Here is a 19117-nt window from a genome sequence, read left to right as displayed (position 1 = left end):
AAGGGGTCTGAATACTTTCCGTACCCACTGTACATGTTGGCTCATCAGTCATGTTAAAATAGTGCTAGTTTATGGTAATGTATGATTCAGTCTTCTGTTTTCTGCTGCTTGTCTGGGTCTGGGTATGACATGGTAGTGGAGGCCAGACACCCTGCAAAGGAAAATGTCAGCTGCTTTTACTTATTTTCTCATTTTTCAGTCACTAATTAAAGCTCAAGACCGACCACAGGTGAAGGTATGAACATAGATCGACTGCTAAAATCGAGAGCTTCACCTTCAGACTGAGCTGCCTTTCTTACCAATCTGCCTGGCGATCTCACGCTCCATCTTAGCCTGAGATACTTGAACTCCGTCACTTTGAGCAGCAACTCACTCGCAATCCTGAAGGGAGCAATCTACCGTTTTCCATGGACACTCAGACTCGGAGGTGCTGAGACTCATTCCTGCTGCAGTTTTATTCTCCATGAAGGCAAAATCTATTGTTCCATGGGGGGCATCTGCTTTATTTATTGACTTCCTGCATATGCCAGAATATGTTTTAGCAGTCCCAGTAAAAGGACCATGAACTTGTCCATTCAGCTGCTCTTCAATCTTGGGAATTTTGGGTGAAAAACAGAAACCTGTAAACTATCAGAGGAAAGGCTGATGTCTACAGTCAGGTAAAGTTGAGTCACACAGAACATAACCCATCTTGTTGCTAGTCTGGAATCTAGTCGTGCCAGGTTTGAACCTTTACCCTTCTGCAGTAGGTGCTCCTGTGTTTGATTAGTGAATGCTGGTCCCAGGCTGACACCAGAACCTAATGTGTTAGATTTCTTTATATCGGGGTGCCAGTTAGCTCCCCTGGTGGAGCATGCACACCAAGTACGGGGCAAAGCCCTTACCACAGCGGCCCAGGTTTCAATTCCGCCCTTTGCTGCATGTCATCCCTCCTCTTACTCCACATTCCCCACAGCTGCCCAATCAAATAAAATAAAAATATTTCTTCATATCAAGTTATCAGGGTACCTCTGGAAGTGACCATCTAATCATAAAAAACACAAAACTAAACACCTGCACACATCCAGAGCTGCAAGCGCATTAGTAGTAGCAGTTTGGTGGATTATACCTTTCATAAGCCATGGTTTGGAAACTCCCATCTGTTATTGCAGTCTTGGCTGTGTGTGGTACTCCTGCCCACTCTCTCACCAGTTTGATTAGCAGCCAACCACCAGTTCTGAGACCATTTGTTTATCAAAGTTTATGTGTGCTGACTTCCGTCTGCTGTAACCATATAGTTGTGCTGGAAATGTTTGAGATCTGGTCAACTCTAGTGATGAAGAAGGTTTCAGGAAACTCAGGATGTCTTAGTATTTAATGAAGCCTGGCCAAGGAGAACAGCAGTACACATTGAGAACATAGTGTAAAACCAAAACTGAAGGATACATCTTGGCGTGGAGTATTTATCCTCAATAGCCCTACAGAGATTCCCTACGTGTCCAAATAAGGTTATTCTTCTATTGGATATTGGTTCAAAACAAGGCACTACCTAAGTTACATTAAGATATGGGCAGTAATAAATTAAATCTATTTAAAATATGTATTCAGTTACTTTTTAGAGTATTTTACAAAGAAAAAAAATTATATATAATATATAGTTTGTAACAAAATACTTTGCGAGCTTATTTTTTAAATAGTTAAAATACATTATTTATTATGTTATTATTTTTAAATACGCCTGCTTAGCATAAAGACTAAAGGCAGGGAGAAACAGTAAACCACAACGTTCTGTTTGTGTAGGGATTACACAAACATGACACAAATATATTGGTGAAATTTGGAGGTGTATTTTTGAACTTTGGACAGAGCCAGCCTAGCTGTTTCCACATGCTGGCATCAGCTCTGTACTTAACACACAAACATGAGAATGAGATTGACCCCACTGTTGGCAAGAAAGCAAATTAGCATATTTTCCAAAATGTAAAACTCTGTGCTGCTTCTTTGCTGTGCTAGTTATGGCAGGTTGGTCTTTAAAACAACATGTGACCACATCTCAGAGTAATGGACAGAGTGCTGGGCTTGCATATGGGACTATCCTAAAATGTGATAAAGTACATTTTAAGATCTGTGCATGCAACATGTTTAAGTCAACTTATTGTACCACATTAACGTCAGCAAATGCTAGTCTGTCAATTGGTCCGTTTAACACTTGGGTCCCAGAACAACATATCTCTACAACTAACTACAGGCCAGATAGTCATGAAATTAACTGTGGATATTCATGGTCCCCAGAGGACAGATCCTAATGCGATTAACCTTTACCAAGCACCCCCCACAAGAAGAATATTAAAATAGGAATAGCAGTATTTGATTATGTTGCTCATCTTGTCTGAGCTATTGCATTGTTGGGTGGGTGTAATGAACATTTCAGCCTCTAGGTGTTTCTGGTGGGGCTCAGTCATTCAGTCGAACATCTCCAGACAGTGATTTTGTATAGGGGTTGTGTGTAGCTTGGATTCACCAGCCAGCCTGGATTCAGTTGAGGTGAAGAAAAGCTGCTTGAAACCCCCAGAGCAAGATTTTGCTGCTGGGTCTCCTATGTAAATCCTGTCTCTGATGGGATATTATACATCCCAAGGTTTGCTTTGTTGTTTTAATGTGATTAAACACAAACTCTTTTGGGAATATGCACCATGTAAGCACAGTATCAGCTGAATTAATCAAGTTCTTAAAATTAGATACTGGCAAAGGGCCCCTCTTTAAGACAGGGCCTCAGGATTAGCTGATTAAAAAAAAGGGGCCCCATCTTATTATATCACATGATCCTGTGCTTTTGGAAAGCACATAAGCACCTGGGGCTATCAGTGTTAGCTGCCGGAGGTGTTGTACCAAACTCTGCATGCCTGCCAAGAATTGCATGCACCTCGCAGGTGGTAACGCTAATTCATGCTGAGAAAAGAGGTGGTTGCAAACATCAGCAGGTAGCCTCCAACATCTGTTCTGCCGAATTATGCATCAGACACTTTGATGTGCACACTGATCAAACGCGGCTATCACCACATATTTTAGCTGAATCAAAAGGAATGCTACTTCACCTAAATGTAATAAATTATTATGGCTAAAAAGGACTCTAAATGTTCATAAAATATATACTTTGAATCATTTATCACCATTGATGAACCCCACAAAGGATATTACAGTGTTTAAAACAGAATGTATGGTTGAAAAGCACCTATTTGGAGGTGCATGCAATTCTCGGCAGGCATGCAAAACTCGGCATAACACCTTTTCGGGCGCAGATGTATCGAACTACAAAACTGTGTACACAGAGCGCCTGAAAAGCTCCACCCTCTCAGTGATGTCATACGTGAGGTCACACAGGTATGAGATGCTACTGCTCTCAGTGACCAGATATTGAAGACACCTTGTGATCCTGTGCCAGTTTTAGGCACATCTGTGTGATGAACAAACCAGAGCAGTCTTGTTTGTTATGTTTCTAATAATATCTTTTATTTAATGTCCAAATGATTCAGATTTTGATAGTGTGATGTTGAAATCAAAATGTGCTGTTGAATCTCATGAACAAAGACGAGGTGATGAATCCGTTTTTCTCTGATGATGCATGGATGATCGTAACTAATAAAAAAAAAATCTCACTCAAGCTTTCAATGAAAATATTTTCATGTGAGAGATTTCCATCACACTTACATAAATACAATTTACATTGTATTTACTGCTGACAATGAGCCAAAGCACACTGCCAACAAAACAAAGGACTTCATCAGGGGAAAAAGTGGAAGGTTTTAGACTGAACAAGTCAGTCACCTGACCTTAACCCAACAGAGCTGCATTTCACCTCCTCAAGAGGAGACTGAAGGGAGAAACACCCCTGAAGGGAGAAACACCCCTAAACAAACAAAGAACTGAAAGAAGCAGCGGTAAAAGCCTGGAATAGCATCACAAATGAAGAATGCAACAGTTTGGTGATGTCGATGGGTCGCAGGCTTTAGGCAGTTATTGTAAGCAAGGGTTATGCCACCAAATATTAAATGCTATTTACTTTAAGATTATTTGTTCCATTACTTTTGCTCACCTAAGAATGCTGTGGTCTAATACAAACAGTGATATGTCCTGAGTTGTTTAACACATCTAGATGTGAATACCAGGAAATAAAAACTGGAATTCTGAACTCTTGTCTCATACTCATCTTTTGATCTTAAACCCAAATGTCTTCAGTGAACAACAAAAACAACGGAATTGGCCTTACAGACTGTACATACTGTATATTGCATGTCCATATATACACACATACTTAGCTAACTGGGTAGGTGGGGTTGTGAGCTTGGTTTATTGCTCAGCAAAGCTCAAAGTGAGAGACAGAGTTAAAGGCAGCTAACGTTAGTTGGTTTAGTCAATCACCTCGGCTGCATTTTAATCTCAACAAGTTCCTCAGAGGAAGATTAACAACTTTCTGTGGTCGCTCTGGCCAACAGGACCGACAGTAGTGAACACTGTTCACGCTGGCTGTTCACTTTGTTGCTGAGTAATAAACCAAGTTCACAAACCAGCCTAGCCAGTATACATAAGAAGTGATGATATGAATAGAAACAAGACAATAGGCATTATCTCTATAAAATGTGGAACGTCAAAAACTTCTCATCAGTGGAACATCACAACAAAAATGTTAGTAAGTTTAACAGTGTGCAAGGCGGACCCACTGTGTGCTCCTGTACTCCTGGGATAGAAGGTCCACACCAACAAAAACACCCAGCCCTGTAATCACACTTCTTGAAGAAATAATACAAATAAAATATAAAGATACCACAGACGTACTTCATTTGTTGCCCTTACTGTAATCGGACAGCCTTTATTGTATTGCAATTACAATCCAGCAATTCACACACCAGACATTTTGCCCACACAGATCAAAAACCCTGACCACACAGCTCCGGGTGAGTACATGCAGCTTTGGTATCATTAGTCAGTTATGAGCATTAAAAGGACCTCATGACATGAGAAAGTTTGGCGTGTTATCGCACCTCAGCAAAGGCTAAAAAGGGTACGCCTTCCTGCCCATGAGCCTGTTTGGCCCTCTGGTAAACACACCACGCCACCCCATAAGGTCTCTTTAAGAGGGTATTGATTAATACTGTATCTATGGGGGGAGGAGGGGTTCAGAGGCTGTCCTAGACTCATTTATATGAGCGATAAACAAAAGGAAAAACTTAAGGCCCTGATGTACTCAAAAACAGACATGTGGCCTGTTAATACAGAGTGTCCACATAGGTGAAGGAGAAGATGCAAGACATCCCCGTAGACTTGCAAACATGGGCAGATGTCTGGACTACACTATTGTGGATTTTCCATGGACCTGGCTCTGCCTGATCTACTTGCTTACAACTCAGCACTAGTATCCCACCTGTATTGAAAAAGAGCCATGGACAGCAGGGTGGACAGGCTCTTCTGTTTATACTACTTGGGTGTGTGCTTAGACGGACATGTCCACACATGTGCAGTTGGTGTGTGTAGTTGGCATGTATATTCCACGCAGTCATGGGCTAATGATGAAACTCACGTCACACAGAACCTCACAGACACAGAAACTACTGTATTTAAGGGACTGTTCCATCTCTGCTAAACCTTCTACAGCTTGGCAGCAGTATAGCACTGACTGCAGTACCAGAGGACAAAAACAAGCCAAACTTTAAAATGTCAAATTAGCATTTGCTGTGTGCTGCATCCTCCCACACAAGTACATTATAAAATGAGATGACAAGCAACAACAGCATTGATAAAAATGTTTGGGAGGAGGTATATGTGCAAAACGTGCGGGTGGTTACCATTTTGATCCAAAACACACACACACACACACACACACAAAACAACATTTAAAAAGCTAAGTAATACCACTAGAAATTTACAACCAGAGCTGTGATCAGACACAGTCATATAAAAATACGAAATCACAATTAATAGTGAGTGGGAGTTATGGGCCTTTATTAAGGCTGAAATTCTCACACAGAACCCGGAAATCACTTTGTTTCATTCATTTAGTTTGGAGTTCTCCATCTCCACCCTTTGAAAAGGATTAAAGGATCATCTGCTGGTGCTCAGACTCAGTCCCACCTCTGATTCATTCAACCCCGCCCCCTCCTAAAGCTCATGTACATGTTAGAAGTGCTGGCATCCTGCAGACACTCAGGGCTCTCGTATCATCTCCACTGAGACAGGGAATGTTGCATGTGTCTGAACCAACACGTGTCCCTCTGGGTAAAAGTCGTCTGCGTTAGTACACCGAGCCATACAGAAGTTAATGGACTCCAACACTAGTGTCAGAGGTTCAACTAGGAACACGTTCCTCATTGATAAAATACCTGAAAGGCAGCAGAAGCAAAACTGGCACCATGTTTCAATAAGGTATTCTTCATAGAAAGGTATGTAAACTGAAACACAGTGCTTCCTAAATGGGTAATAAAAGATTTCTAGGCCACTTACAAGCCATTAATATGAAACAGATTTGGATTGCTGGATTGTAAAAAATCTCTTTGGTCAGGTATTGTGTTTGCAGTTTAAAATGTTAATGAGTATATAAAGTTTTATATTCAATATCCCACTGTCCTCCCCAGCTAGTTGCTAACTGTCTGCTATTTGGTGCTGAGCAGGTAGTGTACAGTTAGAACTCTTTCTCCTAATATAGATGTCTGCTGTGGCTGGAGACAGCTCTATGAGAGCAGTTAACAACATGGTAAAGTTACAGGCCGTAAAACAACAATGAGCTACAAGATGCAAAAAAGCTCTGTGGATCTGAGGACCTGCAGCTTGTCACTGAGACACCTTTCACGTTACAGATAGTAATTTGATTTCATTTGTAACAGGAAGAATGTGTTATTTCTTCTGTCAAAAATTGCATAATTGTGCTTTAAAACAACAGAACTACTTGTTATGTGAGCTAAAAGGAAAGTGAATATTGGACCTATATTTTGTGTCAGCTGGACGTGTAAATAAGCAGCTGTTTGCCAACACGTTTGTGTTGCGCCTCACTCTCTGTTAATCTATCAAGTGTTGATAAGTTGTGACCCACTTAAACCTATTTTGGTCCAGATGCCATTTAGTTTCCCAGACAAATTAACAACACGGTAATCCAAAGTTGTTGTTCCTAATGGCTTATAGCTGCACTATAAAGCATTAGTAAGTTATTTAACTATTTGTTAAGCCATTAATTAAATTTTATGACTCTTTATAAAGAATACCTTATTAGATTGTGGTACCACAAAGCTTGCATGAAATTAAACAAAAGACTCAAACGAACTGATGAACTTAAAATCTAAAAGACTACACATATATAACATCACACCTAAAAACTACAATTAAACTACAATGAACAGATGAAACACATAGTCCATGCAAAAAACATGATGTCGCCATCAACCCAAATAAAAGTGTTAAAGTTCTCTGAGAGTCACTGGTTTTGGATGAATTAGGTAATAAATATGTGAAAAGAAAGCTCATCATCAAAGAGATACGAGTTCAGCAGAGTGAAAAGTCAGACTGAGAAGAGCTGGAATATAGGCTGACAATACCATCCACCAATCAGCAGACAGCTCTGCTGTGTGTGCGCGCGTGTGTGTGTGCATCAGCAGTAGTCTCGTCACATTCCGTAGTTGACAGAGTTCAGCGCTGGTCTCTTCTTGCCTTTAATCTTCAGGGATCCATAACGAGCCTGGTGACAACATCATGAGAAGATCTCTGTTATAAATGTACACAGAGAGCTTTCAAAATAAACTCCTCTCTTTGCCTCCTCGCCTTACACATCTGATTGTTGTAGACTATAAAAAAGGAAAAAAGTACAGACGCTTCTTGCTTTCTGGGTAGATGGCCTCCAACAGAAAGGAGCACTTACATCTTTGCGGACTCTGGTTCGTGAGATCTTGACACTCTGCGATCGTCTCAGTCCTTTCTGACTAACAGCCTCGTCTTCAGAGAAAGTTGGTTCATTCTCTTCATCGGTCCTCTCCTCCTGGTCATAAAAGTACTCTAAAAAACAAACACACACACACACACACACACACACACATTTCAGAAAACTGCTCATGAACCTGCTGAACACATGGACTCCAATTTAACCGGGGTTGTGATTGGTGGAGATAACAGGTCACCAACTGCCCCCTCTTAGGCTCTCTGACCAGCCTCACAACAACACTGCTTTACCACCAGTCAGAGGAAAGCACATTAGAACACAGCGTAAAGAAACTTTAGGAACACTGGAGAGAAGAAACTAAAAGCCAAAGTATGTTATTTGGCCCTAAAAAGAGAGGATGAAGTGGTAGAATGTCTACTGTCAAAGACAGAAAGAGCTAAATGAGCTCTCACAGCATTAAAAAGCTCTCAGGAGGAGGAAACAGGGCATTTCTGGCTGCCCAATACATATGAACATGCCACAACCTGAGGACACACACATTACATTGATTGAAAAAGGTTGCAGTGATTATGTAGTTCCCACTTATTTGTATTTTTAACTGCAAGTCTATAAAATGCCAAATGAAAGCAGAAAGCTGAATCAAAGAGGAGAAACATCCCATGCAGATGCTTGGTGCAGCAAGGCTCACTGGTTGGTTTGGTGAGGCCTTTACAGATACCAGATCTCAACCCAGGTTCACACCTGTGGAAGATTTTGAACCGATGTTTGAGACCCTGCTCTTCCCCACCATTTGTATTTCTAACAGCAAAAGCACAATTCTTCTCTTTATGTACCTTTTTTGGTGTTGCTTTGACAACGTAAACACGTGTTTCAATGCCAATAAAGCCCCTTTGAATTGTGGCATGTGTTGATTTTATGTTGTATTGTCGAGAGCTAAAGGAATTCAAACTGTAAGTGAGGCTGCTGCTCCAGCAGAGGTCAGCAGACACTCAGCTAACACAGCTGCCTCCCTGCTCCGCTCTCTTTGTCTCTCCTTACAGAAACAAAGCAGTTAGAGAGGTCATACACAAGCTTCCCGCTTCACACTGCAGAAAATCTGTCATCAGCATGACATGTCTACCGGTGCAGCCCAAACGTCCAGTATTTGGCTAAAATACTGGACGTCCATTACCGTGATTTTAAGAGAAGCATTTATATGTGAATACAGATTCATCACACAAGGTGGGTATTTTTCTGCTCAGTCATTAAGATGGTTTCATTGTTGATCAGATTCAAGTTTTAATCTAATTAGCATTGCCTTTAATACATGTTCTTTAATTTAGACCAAATTATTACTACCAACCGTTTTGATATTCAATTCAGTTTTATTTATATAGCCCCAATTCACAACCATTCTCTCATAGCGCGTTTCATATAGAGCAGACTGTACTCTGTGCTCACAAACAACTTTAGAAATAAGGTTTATTATTAAATATATATAGTATGTCAAGTTCCCTGTAAACACCGTATAACCTGTGTTATGTTATATAATATTATATTGTTATGTTAAAGTAGTACCACCAGGTCATGTTCTCTCATCCAAGCAAAGCCTAAAACAATGCCCAGGCAGTATTAGTGTCCATTAATGTTTTATACAGCAGAGTTAGTATTTGAACGGCAATGTGTTTTCTGTTTGTTCTGGTTCTAGCGCCTGCTGCTTCAGTTGTTGTCACATCTGGAGTGTATAAGAGAAAACCTTTCACCTCCCAGAGGAAACAGGGTGGGATGAGAAAGAGGCCAGCTTCACATGAGATTTTTCATTCCAATACCAGATCAAAAATACCATCTGAATTCTGCATGTGTTGGTTGGATGGTAATCAGCCTTTTGTCCCAAAGAGACAAAAACACAGCAGAGCTGTAATTTTGCGCTTGGTAGTGATGAAAGAATTCAGTCTTGCTGAACAGTCCTGTTTAACCCTGCAGCTGAAACTACTCTTGTCTAGAAACCAGGTGGTTCAGTGTTCCCAGCCTGCTTGGCTCCCAGTCTCATTTGCTCAGGAATAACATGGTAGAGTAATGTTCCAGGGTGGATTTTATTCTTTCACAGAGCTAAATTCTCTGTCTGGACTGTGGAGAAGAAATTCAAGTCATTCCATCCATCACCAGTCTATTCTGCGGTAAAAGCCTCCAATTTCCTGTCATGTAGAGAGCTGAGGGCTTTATTAAACAATGCTCCGTCTAGATCTGCCAAAAGCAAAGACCTGGAGCAGCTCGGCCAGCCAGGAATTTGGAATCTTTTTATGTTTTTCCAGAAAAAAAAAAATGTTTGTGTTTTCTTTTGCTGGAAACATACAATGTGTTAACCTGCTGTTTCGCTTTACTTTTCATTCTCAAGGCACAGCCCCAAAACTCACCTATATTATTTTATATTATATGTTAGTATTTTGGGGTCAATTTAGAAAATAAATCTTCTGTTGCTTCAAATAATAGAACACAGCAAGGTTTGAATGCTATAATTGTGAATATAATAAGTTGCAGCCTTAATATAAGTAATATACAATTAGTCAAAAGATTTGCACTGACACAGGTCAAGTCAGTCAGTTAAGTGACAGAAAATGAATCACTGGCAGTTGATATAATCATTTAGCTCATTTATCAAGTATTAGTAGCCTCTTTAATTTCTAAATAGATCTTGTTTGTTGCGAAAATTATGATATTCAGTTCTACATGCCTCCTGATGACTCCTCCACCTCCACTGTACTGGATGTCTGGATCAAAAAATCTGAATGGGTTCAGAGATGTGAGAAATATTTGCCTAAATCTTGTTTCACAAACTCTTTTACCCATGGCTTTTGTTTTTGCCCTTTTCCCTTAACATAAAGATTTAAGATAAGGTTGGTTTATATCATTGTAAAATAAATAGCTTTAGTTTTTTTGTGTTGGTCAGATAAAATAAAGCAATGTGAGCACATCACTTTGGGTTTGGTGAACATGTGATGTGCATTTATCATAGAGATGTTGATGATGAATCAGTGATCCACTCTTAATGTAATGTCCTGGTGACCTTGGGGGGTTTAAGACGCTGAGCACGTAATCGCAACATCCCTGCTGAAGACCTTTGTTTCATGTTATCCTTTCCCGTCATCTCTCTACTGTACTCTCAACTAAGTCAAATATAGCCTAAAAAATACTATTAAAAAAGGTGACTGATCCCAAAACATGTTAATGGACAATGTGTTAAGTTGAGGAATTGCTATTTGGGTATACCAGAACAGTAGATTCACTTGTGAGAGTGTTTTCAACAAAAATATTCTGCATTAGTCAACAAATCTCATAAAACGACTAAAGCCAATGGGTTTGTTTGTTTCTCACAAATTTCTGACTTCCCTACTTTGTCTGTTATCTCAGCTCCAAGTCCATTGGTTCCTACTGTAGATGCTAATCTTCAACGCCTCACAAATACTGTATATAGTTTCATGTTTGAAAAGGCTGCTCGCTGTAGTTTTTATCCAACAAACAGGAGGCATTTGTTTGGGACTATTTTCAGTGGCGGATGAATCCACATATGATGCTGTAGTGAGTATTCCGGCAGCAGGACGGTGTGTGTGGGACCGAGTTAGAATAATGGAGTTCTGCGGCTCAGGGGAAGAAGAGACATCAGGCTGTGAGACACACAGGACCTGTTAGTGGAAACATTCACTGTTGGTTGGAGTCTGCACATGAGACTGTAAGATCCATTTAGATCATCACCAGTGACCTCCAATATGGCCACCATGCAATATGAAGGAGAGCAGTTGGAAGGCAAAAACATCTCTCTACCTTTGCATCTCTTCTTCCCTTCACCTCTCTCACTCTGCCGGCTGGCTGAGCTGAATACATTTTACAGTCTTTCCTCTCTCAGTATGCTAATGTTGTCTACCAGCCTTCCTTCCTTCGATCCATCCACCTCTTTTTCTAATTCACTCCATCCATGCCTTACATCTCCACTCTCCTATACATTCATTCACTCCTCCTCCCACCCTGTGCTATTCTCGCCCTCTCCATACCTCACTGACTGGCTGTGTGTGTGAGAGAGAGAGACAGAAGGCACAGGGAGAGAGAGAGAGTGTGTTTGAGATTCCACCAGCATCCCACCCAACCTCATCTCATCCCCTCTGTCTGCTGGGAAGTCATCTCACACACAGCTTTCAGTGACACGCCAGCCAGCCTGCAGTTCTCATCAAGCAAGGAAGGGAGGAAGGAAGGAAGCACACAAAGAAAAAACTAAAAATTAAAGCTGCAAGTATAGATGAGCGGGCCCTCACATCACGTGCCACGGTACGGTCAGCAGCTTGGCCAATGCGCCTCTAAATTTTCATGCGCTTTGGACAGTGCACAAAGCGCCACTTTGTGTCCACCATGTGGCGCCAGAGAACACCCGCAAATTATAGGCTACGTACCACACACAATGATTATCACACAGGGTTTACCTTCTGTTGCCAGCAGGTGGCACTATGACTTTAACTGAATATTGACATATAGATGTCTTATAAAAAATTGTCTTATCAAAAATATAAAATTTGCAACAGATTGGAGTGTGTATAGTGAAGTTACACTTCCTGCCTCATGGCAAAACATAAACCATCGGGGCCATGCCACAGACCCGCCATTAAACAGATACTGACACACCGAAGACAGCATCACACAACATGCTGGAAACTCCCACTGCAGCATTCCAGTAATATTTTTATCAGCTTGGTGTTGAACTAATCCATGCTCGTTACATGATAACGTTAGTTTACCTGTCCAATAGGATGCCAACTCTGGGTCAGACATCGATCTGAAGCTCCTTTTTTACATTCTGTAGGGGTTGCTATGGAGCCATTTTGCCACGCCCAAGCAGGAGACCCATATAACAAGTACATTTTTGCCACTTCTGACATATCTGCAAAGTTTCATGAGTTTTCGTAGACCACGAAAAATGCAATTAATGTGGAAAATTGAAATAAGAGGAAGAGCCATTCCTTGCATTCCAATGGAGTCCTCGCACAGGTCGTGCTCGGGCTCTAATAATACAAGCAATTTCAATACGATCCTTGCATGTTTCATGTTTGGTCCCTAATAATTCCTTGCATTTAAATAGAGTCCTCACACATTTCGTGCTCAGGCCCTAATAAAAACTAAATAGGTGATGTGGCTATTTGACCCTTGGTGTAGCAGTGATAGTGACACCCACCTCTCTGGATGATTTTTGTTCAGAGTGCGGAGGAGTTTTGTACCTGAGGCTGAAATCAATTTCAATCAGACTGGGGTACAGTCCGTACTCCTACAGGAACATTCTGGTGTGCATGCCATGACCTTATCATCAGTAGTCTTCATTTTTGGGGCACTTTCCCACATTAGCTCCCATTTGTGAATACTATAGCAAGTCATGACATATATTCTTATTTTCAGAAGAAGTTTGGGCTACTCAGAAACGCCAGCAACTTGCAAATGAGTAGTACTAAACATGCAGAGAAACATGGTTTCACTATAAAATGTTACTGAATTCCGTCGAGTCATGTTTGGGGGTTGAATGTGGTCATTTTATCTGGCTAGATCCACATACATAAGCATACTGATCATTCCTTTGTTTCTTTTTGTGCATATAACACTTCTGGTTTTTATTTTGTGAGGCACAGGGTGACCCCAACTTGGACAAAAAGTGATTAACACAAGGTCTATTAACTAGCTTCTGCCAGGAATGCTTTCATCTGCATTTCACATGCTTCCGCTGCAGATAGATTTTTCTCACGAGGAAGTCTGTGAGATATGACTGAAATCTCTGGAAAAATATAGATCTGCACTGTGTGTGTGTGTGTCTGTGTGCGTGCGTACCAGTTTCGCCAGCAGCATCAGTGCTCTGAGATCTTCTGACGGCGGGGTTGGCTGAGTGGGAGCTGTACTGGAGGAGCTGGTTCCCTCCACTGTCATCCTGCTGGCCTATCTGCGTTAGGTCGTGCATACTCAGGCTACGCAGCTTCTCCGTGATGGCACCCTGACCCTGTGACACACACACACACACACACACACCCCAGTTAATATTACATCACCAGCAAACAGCAGTTCAGACCTCTCAGAGATCAACAAGACAAAATCCAACACACCGATGAATGAACGAGTGTCAACAGACTGTACGCTCAACATCTACATACAGCAAAACGTCTGGTGTTTCTGACTGAATATATGCAGGGCTGGAGGCTTTAGGCTGTAAAAACAACTGACTAGAGTGTGACACAAAATACAACAAGTGCTGTGCACAAGGATTGGTAGTGACAATGGCAACTGTGAAATTCATCTCCCGGCTGGCAGTTCATGAGGTCAGACACAGAAATGTCAGCTTGCTAGTACTTAGAAATATGTGTAGTTTATAAAACAACATGGGAACTACTCAAACCTGAGTCAAAGTTTTTACAGGATTCCCAATAGTAAAGATGCTAAAGAATAGCAGCCAGCCAATCAATAAGATCAGCAGATCAGCCGATTCAACATTAAATCACTGATCTTGTCGTCCCTAAAAAGCCTGACTGCAGTGTATATTGTCTAAAACAGAATTATAAAAAATTTACCTAATACAGAAATAGGATACACTGAAGCACAGAAAATGTAGAAACCAAAATTCAGCAATGACGGAGACATTTTTGTGCACAACAGTTCACAAAATGAGCAACAGCAACAGGATAGGAGAGGAGGAGATTTTTGATGAAACATAAAGCAAATGGAAAAAAGAAACGGGGAGTAAATGTCAAGTGTTATAATGAAATCAAAGGTTTAAACAAATAAAAATGTGAAGGACATAAAAGAAAAATGAGGTTCTAAATATTGAGTAAAATGCATCTGCAAATGTGGCTGATCCTTTACTACAACACTAAGTACAAAATAGAAGTAAGCCCCATGATTTATTTTCAGCTACCAGATCTGGTAAAAGAACAGACATGCTTGAAAATCAAAGGATGGGGAACATGGTGTCATGGGAGAATAATGCTGGTATGAAATGGAAATGGAACGTTCTGTCCATGCAGCTTACACTGACAGTTTTTTACCTCCCAGGGTAGCCTGCTGAAGCACAGAAACCCTGAGGAAAGAAGGATGTCAGTACAGAGAGAGAAGGAGAAACAAAGTCACAAGAGGGTTAGATAGTTGGCAAGTTGGGCAGATCCTCACATCATCATCTTGAACGTGAGCCACATTTTCACAACAAAACCGCTAAGGTTAAAGGAGGAGGCTTAGCATGTAACACACAGTCTCACTTTGAAAATACTCCACTACCATTCTAAACCTTACTAAGTAAAAGTATGCAAGTATTAGAGCAACATTTACTTAAAGCATTCAGTGCAGCAAAATGCTCCATGATGTTTCTAGAATATTAATTAATATTACTGCTGCATTAATGTATTTTTGCATTTTACTGCTGTGGGTTGAGCTCAATTTAACTACATGATATACGGTTGGGTGGTTTAATCTACAGCAGTGAATCATATTCTACAAGATCATCATGCTTGCACAATTTGAGAATTTATGATATGTTAGTTTAGACAAAATGTGTATATCAAGATATATATTGTGTATCGTGGCATAGCCTAAAAGTATGGGCCATATGGCCCAGCCCTACTCACCAGTATGTTTTTGTTGGTATAGCAATTTTACCAAGAAACTGCAGGATATATTCATGCCACAGCAACCAATTCTGGAGTGGAGTAAAGCCATAAAAGATGGACGTATTTTAGCCTATGACCTACAAAGTGCATGTCCTATACATTACTACTGCTGAACATTTGTGAAAGCATACCATGGATTCTTGTTTAAGACTGTCTAAGTCAGTTTATAAAATAAGTTCTTTAAAAAGGGTCACTAAGAAAGTACACACATGTTGTGATAAGGATTAGTAGGATTTTCTTTCTTTCTTTTTTAAAGGCAGCCTGCCCATGTTATCTTGCATGCACCAGCAAGGAAGACTTTTGAAAATAGTATCTGTATTACCATGCTATATATTGAAAGCCAGTGGAATGGAAACCAAGGACTGACTGGATTGTTTAAAAATCAATCTACGGCAGAATGGTCATGTAAAAAAAAAAAAAATTCCAATAAAAAAAATTATTAAATAAATGACTCAACAGCCCAAAAGCCTATTTGTACTGGGATTCAGGTGGGGTGTATGCCATCAGCTGCAGGTGTGTCATGTGGGCGTGGTCAGAGGTGAGTCTTGGCCACAGTCTATGGTCTTGGCACAGTTACAGCTCACAGACCAAGAAGCAGGGCAATAGCAGCAGCATTTGATGAAAGCAGTAAAAAAATAAATGTTCAGAAAACCAGTCTGCTTTTTCACACCTGTAGAGACTTTACAGATGCAATTTAAATCAGCCTCAGGCTACATGCGCATCAATATGTATGTATGCTGCATGCATAATAGAGGATGGTGGATATAGTGGCTTGAAATGTGAGTCTCAGGAGTTTCCTTCTCAATAAAATCACACGCTGAAAAGGCTGGGTACCCATGGTCTAAATGCTGAGATGCATTTGTGAACCAAACCATGGCTCCAGTCTCTGCAGAAATCTTTCAAAGTGCTCTCTGAGCTGTTTGGTTCAGACAGATGGATTTTATGTGCGATGCAGTAGGTTTTATTGTACAAGCCAAGGTTAATCAAATTCCAACTAAAAACATGAAAAGCTTTTAAAGGATTTGAAATAGCATAGTGACCTAAACAGTGATGATACAACAGAGGGAGAGAAAAGACGAGAGAAACAGTAAAGGCAAGCAGAGGCAATACAAATAAAGGGAAGAGAAAAGACAACTAAAAAGAGAGTAGAATGTTGGAGAGTGAGAGAGGCATAGCTCTGAAGCAGTGATTAATGTTGTGTTTAATGTAAGCAGAGACAGGAAGGTTTTTAGGTCCCACACTGGTGTCACTAAAAGGACACGTACACTACAGTGAAGTTAGAGGTACAGCTAACCATGTCTTATTTCACACAGTCACACCCTTGGCATTGCAACATCTCCTTTGTTTCTACACCCCCCCCCCCCCCCCCCCCCCCCCACACACACACACACACACCCCTCAAGTGTTTTCATTAGACTAACTTTGACCAGAGGCCATAAGTAATGAAAGTATCATTTAGTGCAGAAATCCTGCATTGTACCATGGCTTGTTTTCCTGAGACATGCTGATTATGCAAAGAGTGAGTTTAGGGCCACAGTGGTATCTCTGTCTGGTTCGTAGTATCTTCTTTATGCCTATGCATATTAGGGTTGGGGCGATGTCTACATTGAAACATCAGGATGGATGATGACGGGGGGGGTTCCATGTTCCATTGTGCCGAGGTTCTTCTTCTTCGTAAGTGTAGGCTACTACGAACAATAGAGAGTGAAACTGAGCAAATGTTAACCGGAAGTTACTCTTAGTGAAATTACTATAACGCAGACACGAGAGATGGTGTCGGAGGGAATGGCACGTAGGACCCTCGATCACAATGCCCGCTCAATGTCATGATGTCTGTCAGCCATCGCCGACATCGGCCCAGCCCTAATGCATATGGTTTCAGAAACCTCGCTTTGTGATCCTGGTCCTGGTTTTGAGAAACTTGAAAGTACTCCAATAGATATTTTTGCATGTAAACATCTGACCCAGGTCTCTGATCACTGTCATGTATGTAGGTACATCTTCAGCTAGAGTGACAGTAATTGGAAACACTAAAACACATTAAAAGTTAAAGTTAAACAAATACTGGAAATGCAGTGAAATACTGTGTTATCGGTGATAGTCTCTGCTCCGTGTCTGGAGCCCACCCACATCAACCAACTGAAATCATCATCATTTGTTTTTCTTCAAAAATGAGTCGAATGCATATTGATTTTCTTCATTCACATTTTGCTCAAACTATTCCAAAACAGGAACTCATGAATGCAGTTTCATGTATCAAGCTAAATCATGTATGTGCTAGATGGTTTCAGCAGGGAATGTGGAGGAATTAATTTGACTTTCTATTTAGTAGTAGATTCTCACTGCCTGAGATTACCTCAGTGCAGCGAAGCCTCAGACAGGAGATCAGCAGGGATTATGTGATACACACAGGTATTCATGCAAGGCTGATGAAACCAGCTCACACACTGACTCTGCTCTGAGTGGTAGCTGAGGGACAACAAGGGGCTTTAGAGACACACTCACAGTGGATATGTTTGCATGAGCACTGTGTTTTAGATACAAGTTAAGATTTTATTCAGGATCAGCTGTAGCATTTAACCCATCTCTCCTGCATTCACTTAAACACTGATAACGCTTTTTCTGTCTGTGTTCTCTTAAGTGTGATTTAGTAGGCCAAGGGAGCCAAGTGAGCACATTCTGTGCCAACAGGTAGAATTTGGCAAAACATTCTGCTGGATTGTTTCACAATATAAAACAGATAGAGGGCACTGTTCAAAGCAATGGGAGCTAAAGCTTTCAATGTTTTCTTACAAAGCCAGATAGAAAAGAGACTGACTTTCAAAGTGTTTATCATTTAATTTGATGAAATACCAAAAGATTGAGTTATAGGGTACAAACTGCATCAGTCATGCTATTGTGGGTTTTTGGTAAATATGTAAAGGCAGCTTAAGAAAAAGAATAAATAGGCAGTACATTAGAGATGAAAATAACAATATAAAAGTAGCACCTTTACAAAACTATCAAATAGAACAGAATATTTAGTTCTTGTATAAGTGGGAGACACTTGCCTTGACAGCTGCAGTGACAGCGGCCGTGGCTGCGATGCTCAGTCCCTGCTTGCCAAAATTGACCATGGTTTCATAGCTCTTCTCTTTGGCCTGAACAATATACTCGTCTATTTCCTACAGGGAGACAATCAATAACACTTTTATAGAAGACAGTCTAATTGAGTAAAAAGCACTGCTACTATAATATCCTCAACAGCAAATAATCCATGTATACAGAGGCAGACATGGATGGATAATCTTACCCTCTCTCTGGAGGACAGCAGAGGGTGCAGACACTTCCTGTAAATGAGACTTGCTCCTCGGGTATAGGGGGACAGCAGCCAGATCACAATGGCTATCTTCAGCTCGTAGTACAGAGGAAACCTGGGATCACACACACACACACACACACACACACACACACACACACACACCCCATCATTAATAAGGGCTGATATAAACTCTTGTTAAGTCTTACCCGCAAAGTCCACTTCCCCACACCACCTCAAAGGACATCTTTTATTTCTCAGAGCAGA

The 19117-nt window shown here is 40.8% G+C and overlaps 1 protein-coding gene across 3 annotated transcripts in view; it reads right to left on the bottom strand.

Moving 5' to 3' along the window:
* Positions 1-4811: 4811 nt before the first annotated feature.
* Positions 4812-19117, bottom strand: part of reep3b (receptor accessory protein 3b) — a 42012-nt gene continuing 27706 nt past the window's right edge. For all 3 annotated transcript variants that reach the window (XM_038735160.1, XM_038735162.1, XM_038735159.1), the window contains 5 exons: positions 18845-18965; positions 18603-18716; positions 13733-13898; positions 7880-8013; positions 4812-7699 (listed from right to left, as the gene is read on the bottom strand). In XM_038735160.1, the coding sequence (XP_038591088.1) occupies positions 7628-7699; positions 7880-8013; positions 13733-13898; positions 18603-18716; positions 18845-18965 (607 nt within the window). In that variant the 3' untranslated portion in view covers positions 4812-7627. The remainder of the gene's footprint in view (positions 7700-7879; positions 8014-13732; positions 13899-18602; positions 18717-18844; positions 18966-19117) is intronic.

This window comes from Micropterus salmoides, unplaced genomic scaffold (genome assembly GCF_014851395.1).
Source record: "Micropterus salmoides isolate LMB-PRFRI ecotype aquatic unplaced genomic scaffold, ASM1485139v1 Ms_hic_scaffold_21, whole genome shotgun sequence".
NCBI lineage: Eukaryota > Metazoa > Chordata > Actinopteri > Centrarchiformes > Centrarchidae > Micropterus > Micropterus salmoides.
This window is presented reverse-complemented; position numbering and strand designations above follow the sequence as displayed.